The sequence below is a fragment of the Nestor notabilis genome, unplaced genomic scaffold, assembly GCF_000696875.1.
Source record: "Nestor notabilis isolate BGI_N333 unplaced genomic scaffold, ASM69687v1 scaffold21093, whole genome shotgun sequence".
NCBI classification, from domain to species: domain Eukaryota; kingdom Metazoa; phylum Chordata; class Aves; order Psittaciformes; family Psittacidae; genus Nestor; species Nestor notabilis.
Window position 1 is genome coordinate 5,726 of NW_009922651.1, and position 8,370 is coordinate 14,095.

The 8,370-nt window shown below is 50.5% G+C and overlaps 1 protein-coding gene across 1 annotated transcript in view; it reads left to right on the forward strand.

Annotated features, from left to right (window-relative positions):
* LOC104403559 (fibrillin-2-like) overlaps positions 1–8,370 on the forward strand; it is a gene marked incomplete at both ends in the record, with an annotated part of 39,274 nt that overhangs the window by 4,261 nt on the left and 26,643 nt on the right. Inside the window, 4 exons of the mRNA XM_010011738.1 lie at positions 3,297–3,449; positions 4,098–4,295; positions 4,963–5,106; positions 6,945–7,064. Coding sequence (XP_010010040.1) covers positions 3,297–3,449; positions 4,098–4,295; positions 4,963–5,106; positions 6,945–7,064 — 615 coding nt within the window. The remainder of the gene's footprint in view (positions 1–3,296; positions 3,450–4,097; positions 4,296–4,962; positions 5,107–6,944; positions 7,065–8,370) is intronic.

The following is an 8,370-nucleotide window of genomic DNA, read 5'->3' on the forward strand; positions in this document are numbered from 1 at the left end:
TCTAGTGGAAGGTGTCCCTGCCCGTGGCAGGGGGTTGGAACTGGAGGAGCTTTAAGGTCCCTTCAACCCAAACCAGGCTGGGATTATGTGACTATGAAGGGGATGTCCACATTGAAAAGGAAGATAGAGGTTAGCTGTGCTGGATTGTCACTCAGAGAGCGCAGCTACTTGTGTGGGAGCTTCTCCTGAGCATCAGGACTCACACACCAGGGCATCAGCTAGATGGGTGCAGACTCTGCCCGACCCCAGAAGGAAGGTCCATCTTGGATCGCTCCTGTCCCATTATGATAAGCAGGCCAAACTCCATCTCCTGCTCTCCCACCCCTAGCTGGACCTTGTAAAACATCTACAGCCTCTCTGAATCAGAGACCTCTGGCAGACCTGCGGCTCTATCCCCCACCTCTGTGCACTGACTAATCTCATGTGGAATTCTACCTCCTTTCTTGCCTGCAGCATTATGTGATTTACAGAGGTTATTGTGCAAACCTGTTCCCTTTACAGCTGCAGGGGAAGGCAGAACAAACCCACCATGGCTTTGTGCTGGTGTGGGTGGTCCTGCAGGAGGTCACAAAGGGACTGTAGGGACCCACTGTTCTTTCCATCCACCCCTCTCTCTGCCCAAAGGCAGCTTCGGATGAGTTTTCAATTAGTTCTAACCTTTATTTCTGAGAGAGATTATTGCAAACTACAGCTAAGACAGCTGAATTTAATAAACGTGTCCAGATGAATAAGGGCTGGACCATTCCCTCCATTACACAAACTGCTGTGACCTCCCTGCCTTGTCAAACTTGTCAGCATATGTCTGTCTGTGGGGAAGGAGGCTGCCTTCTCCAAATCCCTCCTTACCCATTAACTGCCTGGCTGTCACCATGTATCACAGCTTTTGGGACAGCAAGCATCCCACAGAAGAACAGTAGGAGCCGGCTGGGATCTATCCTCTCTAATGCCCAAAGGGTTTATTCTAAACTACCACCCTCAGATCTAGAGGTTCATTTTAGCTCAGCCCTAAGCCCTGATTAGTTAAACTCCCATCAAGGGTTTGAGGTGCATCTTTTCCACATGGCCCCACTATCCTGCCCGGGCTTGTTCAGAGAGCAGCTTCTTTCTGGAGAGAGAGGGGGCTGCATGTTATGCTGAGGAACATCAACCTGTCAAGGTCCCATCTTCTACTTTCCAGCATCTCCTGAAACCTGCAAGATGTGGGCATTGCTCTTGCACTCTTGCCACTTGCCAGAGATCAGGGGCTCAGGATGACACAAACACCTCTGTGGCTTGTCCTACCCTTCACTACAGTTAGGAGCTAATCCAGGGTTGCATTCAGTCCCCTCCCTCAAGTTTCCCTTCTCTTAGTCCATCTTTCTTTCTGCAAGTTTCCTTGGTGGATGAAGTTTCCTAGAAGGGGCTAGTTCATGCTGAACCCATGAAACCCAGGAAAGGATCTGTGTGAGGAAAGACCTGCGGGTTTAGTCCCCCTGGCTTTAAATGGGGTCACTGTCCTCTGGAAGTCATTGAGCTGTGTTGAGAGAAGAAACGGAATCACAGCCCAGAGATCAAACAGCTCCATGCAATTGATCCCAATGGTATTTCAGGGAAGTGTCAGCCTGCTGGATAACGTCAGGTGAGAGGCACAGATGACAAATCAGACCAGACTTTCCCCCTCATTAATTTACTTGAGAAATAAGGACAGGAGATGAATGAGTGGAAGATTCCAGGTTTTCCAAGAGGACTTGGTGCCAGATGGAGCCTGCTAGACATGTAAAAGACCCTTAGTCTCCTGGCCCTTGTCCAGAAGCTACACACACCAAACACTGGTGCCAGCCTTAGAGTCTGTGGCTTTGGCCAGGCTCATGGACTTTGACCACCATCCAGGGCTTGTTCTCCTCCCAGCTCAATCCAGGCTGTGGGAACTGACCCATGACCTGAAACGGGCATCCACTGGGAATAGGAGTAAGTAGGCTGGAGGGATGTGGAATTAGGAACAGGTCCATTTGTTTAATGAGAGATGCTGGGACCACTGGTACCTGGCAGGGAATGCTTCCTCATGGGAAGTCTGGGACATTTGCCATTAAATCGGTTGTGGGAATGAGAGTCAGGTCCTTGCCAGGCCTGAGATGTGCAGGACCACACTGGACAGCGGTGGCTGTGGGAAGATCCTTCCTTAGCACAGCATCAGGGATCAGTAATGCTGGAAGGGTTGTACCTGGATCCCCAGCCTGGCCAAAGTGGTGTAGGAAACTCTGACCACCTCCATCTGCCAGCTCTGCCCTGCCCCAAGTGAGAAAAAGGGAAAGGACTGTTGCAGCCAAGACTTCAGCCTGGAGCAGGCATGCTGGGGAATGCCCACTCCGTCTGGGAACCCTCAAAATAGCAGCAGGCAGCACTGGCTTGTTTTTCTCACAGGGAAGTGTTTTTAGTAGCAGCAGTTGGGGGAAAATATATCATGCTGGGTCCAATGGCCCAAGAGAGGAGAAGAAGCTGCCCTCCATGTAGCCAAGTTCAGGGCCTGTTGGATTCTAATATTGGCATTGATGGCCAGCCCTTGCTCACAAATATAACTAAGCAAGATAGATGCTAACATCAGAGGAGGAACCTGAAGAATGGACATCTCAGCCCTAGGATGCAATTTTGTTGAATAATGTAATTTAGTCCAGAGCAGTTTATCTGTCCCCATCGAAGGGATAGGTCAGGCTGCCCAGTAGTGTCAGTGTTTGCAGTGGTCTCCTGCAGACCACCTCCCCTCAGCCTGTTCCCTGTGTCAGCTGGAGTGTTGGGTCAGTGGGGGAACCCATCCCTGGCATGTTTTGTAAGTGCAGAAACTCTGGCAAGAGGAGAGACACCTGTCAATAACCCCATTTCCCTGGGAAGGTGAGGAAGCATGGGGTGAGGTGGGGGATCTCATCTGTTTTCTGCTCGGTGACTTCAGCCAGAATCTGCTGGGTCAGCTTGTCCTTCCTGCAGGGCAAGGAAGGCAGCTCCTAGAAGAGAATCCGATGGAGAGGCATTGCCCACCTACTGCCTGTTTCTGGTTCTTATTCAACTTGCTTATAGTGTTTAGAAGCCTAAATGGGAATGTGAGATGTAACACTGGGAAATGTGGCCTGGCCCTACAGCCTTGATGTGCTCCAGATGGAGGTGCTGGAGAACTTCACGATATGGGAGGATGAGGCACAATGGGAGGTCAGATTGGGACGTTGGTCAACCAGAAGAGACACCACTGGGAATGAGTGCTCAGGAGCTGACCAAGAGTGTGGTGATGACAGGTTATGAATGTGTGTCCTTGTCCTCTCCCTCTGCAGACCAGCGGATTGGGACATGCTTCTCTGCGCTGATCGGGGGCCGCTGTGCCGGGGACCTCCCTGGCCAGTACACCAAGATGCAGTGCTGCTGTGACTCCGGGCGCTGCTGGGCCATTGCTCAGACTCCAGAGATGTGCCCTGTCCGGGGCTCTGGTAAGTGCAGCACACAAGGAACCTACTGCTTGGCCAACTCCTGGCTCTGATGGCCCTAGTGGTGCCCCGGGTTTGATGTGGAGCACCATCACCATACGATGCCGGGAAGCGTCACATGCGGATGCTGGCTCTCCTGCCTGGGTGTCATCTGAAAGTTGAGCCAGATGAGTTCACCCAAGGCAAGAAGTTGTCCCTTTCCTCCTACCCCTTCAGCTCTCTTTGGCTTCCACCATAATTGAACCATGGGGCCAAATGAGGGTGAGCCCAGGCAGCAGGAGGCCTTGGGGAGGCACAGCACTGTAGATGTATCTCTCTGCTTCTCTTCTTTCACCACCAGCTCTGAGCAGGGCAGAGCTTCACAGTGTCTGGCACCTTCCCATGTCCTGTCCTTTCATGCATGACGGGAGCCCATGGTGCCATGCACCCCGAGAAGCTGTTGCCAAACACCCTGGCAAGCTGTGTCTCACCATCTGCTCCGGAGTGAAGGGTGTTAAAGCTCTCCTCACCCATCTGCTCTGTTGCCATCAGCACCCACCCTCTTTGCTCCCTGCCAGTCCCCTCCATCCCTCTGTTCTCTGCACTCTGGCAGAGGCAGGAGGAGGGTTCAGGCACTCTTGGAAAAGCACTAAGGCAGCTGTTTTGTTTCAGATGAGTACCGCAGGCTTTGCATTGAAGGACTCCCAGTCGTGCCAGGGTTCCCTGGGAACTTCCCAGCAATTCCTGGATTCGGGCCCAATGGTGTTGGGCCAGGACTCAATGGGCCTGGAGGCATTGGACCAAATGGGGCAAATGGACAAGGCGGGATCCCAGGTCTGCCTGGAATGGGCGCAGGAAGTTCAAGCATTGGTAATTAAACTGACTTTCTTACTCTGCTGTCCCAGTTTGGCTACTCATCTCAGGACACAGGCAGTGTGTCCTCCTGCGTGCTGGCCCCTTCTCTGAGCCCTGCACACAGCCCATGCTCTTAGACAGCTCCAGGGTTTATTTTGACACAAGGGGAGTGATGGGATGTGACACTAATTCTGTGCAGGATGCTGAGCCCAGAGGCAGATCAAACAACATCTGCTGGCAGAGCAAGAGCTGAGCCTGGCTCCAGTGCCAGGTATCTTTCCACTTACCAAATAGGAATGCTTTCACGTTACCACCTCCCTCTCTGCCTCCCCCATGCAAAACTGGGTTTCCTACCACTTTGGGCACCTCTCTCATGGGCATCCCCGTATAGCTCCGTGCTAAGGGCTGAAGCCTGTGAAGATGCACTGGATGTCAATAAGTATTGATTCCCACCTTACTTCCAAGAGGCTGAACCATGTTGTGCATGTCAGCAGGGCAGGGACATGCCCGGTACTGCAGCACCCTGCAGAGGCTTATGAGGCAGCTGAGTTTATGCCTGCAGCCCCATGGTTGTTCAGGAGCATCATTGTCACAGGGTTTGGACTTAAGGACCCTTGTGCTTCCTGGGCACAGTCAAGGGAGCTGTAATCCTCTACCTGATGCTGTCTCTTGTGCTTTCCAGGAACTGCCACTTTGAATCAGACCATTGACATCTGCAAGCATTTCACCAACCTCTGCCTGAACGGACGCTGCATCCCCACCCCATCCAGCTACCGCTGCGAGTGCAACATGGGGTACAAGCAGGACGTGCGCGGGGAGTGCATCGGTGAGTAGCTGCTGCCCCACAGCCCCCACCCCAGTCAGAGGCCCACACAAGATGTTGGAGATAGAGGGCTCATGTCAGGTTCAAAGCAGCAAGGCAGAAATGACGTGTGTGCCCTGCAAGGGTGACCACTCCTCTGGTAGCCACCACATTGCCACAGGCAGTGTAGTATCCAGGAATGTGAAAGATTGATACCTGGTGGTGTGTGCTGTCCCAGGCTAAGTGACAGCCCTACTTTAAGGCTGTGCAAGGGGGAAGTAAGCCTGAATTCAGCCTTGAGCTGACTGACGTAAGTAACTCACAAGATGAAGAGACTGGACCCTTGTCTCTGCTCAGGGCAGAAGGAAGAACCTTCCTCTGAAGTGCCTTTACATAAGAGATACTACACTGGGTTTGGAGAACAAAGAGCATGTGAGTAGAGGAGGAGATCCAGGTACATAAAATACATAAAGTGTTAGTAATTGGAGATTCCTTACTGAGAGGTACTTACGCACCCCATTGCCATCCAGCCAATTTCCTTAGAGAAGTATGCTGCCAACCAGGAGCTCACATTTGCAACATCACTGAGAGGCTGCTGAGCCTGTTGAACCCTCAGATTATCATCTGCTCCTACTATTCCATGTAGGGTCTGATGATACTGCAACAAGGCAACTTAGAACCACCAAGAGACTGTATGGCACTGAGAGCAAAGTTAAAAGAATCCGAGTGCAGATGGTGTTACTTTATCCTCCCAGTCATAGGAAAGGGCTCAGGAAAGTGGAGAATAATCAAACAGGGTGAATGCCTGGCTGCATGCCGGTGCCATACCCAAAGTTTTAGCTTCTATGATCATGGGTCTGCTTTTGAGAAGCTGGGCCTTTTGGGAGCTGATGGGCTTCCCCTCATCATGTGGAGCAAGAAGGTCTTCTCCAAAAAGGTGGTCAGATTTGTAAGGAGAGCTTTAAACTAGATTTAGTTTAGATGGAAAAAGGAGATGGAGTTTTGAGTAACAGAGCAGAGCCAGGAGCTGCTGATGCATTAGGAACCAAAAGGGAAACACCTGGGAAATGCCTGAAAGGAATTAGAGCATGTTCCTCTAAAAAGGTGGGAGGGTTGATGATAGCCCATGTGAGTGCTTCTATGCATGCAGCATGGGTAACAAACAGGAGGAGCTGGCAACCACCAGTTGGAAAGCACTGAAATGTGGTGGCACTAAGCACAGGACTGGAGCACTGCAATTGATGGCTATAAGCTGTTCAGAAGAGACACTGAAACTCATAGAAGGTGATTAGAGACAACTGAAGTGGCTTCATCAAGGGCAAATTGTGCCTATCTAGTGGCCTTTGATGTGACTGCATCAGTGAACAAAGAGAAGAGCTATGGCTGTCATCTGTTTGGACTTCTGTAAGGTCTTTGATACAGTTCCCCACAACCTTCTTACCTCTAAATTGGAGTGACATGGGTTTGGCAGATGGACTGTTGGACGGATAAGGAATTGGCTGGAGGACTGTGTCCAGAGAGTTACAGACAATGGCTCAAAGTCCAAGTGGAAACCAGTAACAGTTGGTGTCCCTCAAGGGCCTGTGCTGGGACCAATACTCTTTAATGTCTTCATCAATGCCATAGACATTGGTACTGAGGACACCCTCAACAAGTTTGCAGATGACACCAAGCTGAGTGTTGCAGTTGGTTCACTTGAGGGAAGGGATTCATCCAGAGGGACCTTACTGGCTGTGATGTCAGGATGCTGAGTGCTGGGGTTGAAAGGACAGGATCAGCCGCTCAAGGCAGCCTTTGTTGCCTCTCCTTGTAGCTTGCTGTGTATCATGGTGACTCATGGGTTCAGGCTTTTCTTCTTTCAGATGTGGATGAGTGCTCCAGCAGCCCCTGCGTGCATGGTGACTGCGTGAACACACCAGGCTCCTACCACTGCAAGTGCCACGAGGGCTTCCAGAGCACCCCCACAAAGCAGGCTTGCATTGGTAAGTGTGTTCTGTTTCTCTTTTAGGGAATACACAGTGTCAGTGGGTTATCAGAGACCTAGGTACCAAAGGAAAATTATTGTAAAGGGGAAGGAGAGCAAGAGTCACAGAATCATGGAATGGTTTCTGTTGGAAGGGACATTAAAGCTCATCCAGTTCCAAACCCCTGCCATGAGCAGGGACACCTTCCACTAGAGCAGGTTGCTCCAAGCCCCTGTGTCCAACGTGGCCTTGAACACTGCCAGGGATGGGGCAGCCACAGCTTCTCTGGGCACCCTGTGCCAGCGCCTCAGCACCCTCACAGGGAAGAACTTCCTTAGATCTAACCTAAATCTCTCCTGTTTAAGTTTAAACCCATTCCCCCTTGTCCTGTCTCTATAGTCCCAGCACCAAACAACCTGCCAGCCACATGTGTGACAGGATTTCAGAACAACTTAGTTGAGCTGCCAGCAATGTCCTGAAATCTGTCTGGGAGAAGTTTCCTCTACCTTTATCTACCTTAAAATTGGCTAGAGGCAATCGAGGAACTTACAGAGTCCGTTTCACGAGCATTTTATTTTGACCAGAGATAGGATTTGGAGGATGGATGCAGGGATTGTGATTTCTAGCAAAGTTGTTCTTGCAGCAAGATGGCTCTCTAGATGAGGGACTGCTGAACAAGACCCATAGGAAGGTAATGCTCCATGTGAACAAGAAGCAAAAGCAGATTCCCCTGTCAGTGCCTGACCTTTGATGGTTTTTATTCTTCTGAGTGGTTTCTGATGGAGGGGTTTCCAAAGGACCTCCCCAGTTGCCTGCCATTGTGAAATGCTTTCTTAATTTCCACACTAAATCTTTGAAGCTGAAATCTTCTTGTGGTTCTCTTTTTGGCAGTGGAAATCGGTTCCTCACATCTTCTTTACAACACTTGTTACATGTGGGGAAACAGCAAGTTGTAACCCCCTGTCATCTCTCTTCTAGACTAAACAAATGCAAGTTTCTCCATCTCCTCTCACTGATAATGTTTCCAAGCTTCTCATTGTCCTGTTTTTATCTCCTCAACTTCCTCCATTTTATCTTTGTCTTTTCTAATATGTGGTGCTGAAATTGGATGTCATTCTTCAGCTGTGACCTCTGTAGCTGTCAGAAGAAACTGTCCCATGTAGCTCACACAAAGCTCCTCTGTTGGTATAGCCCAAAAGGAGGTTTCTTTCTGTGCAGGGCCACCCCATTTCACCTGTGATTCAGACCTTTATCTGCCAGGCTGCTCTCAAGCTAACTTATCCACGTTAGGAGAAGTCTACAAAGTGTCTGGATCATTCATTCC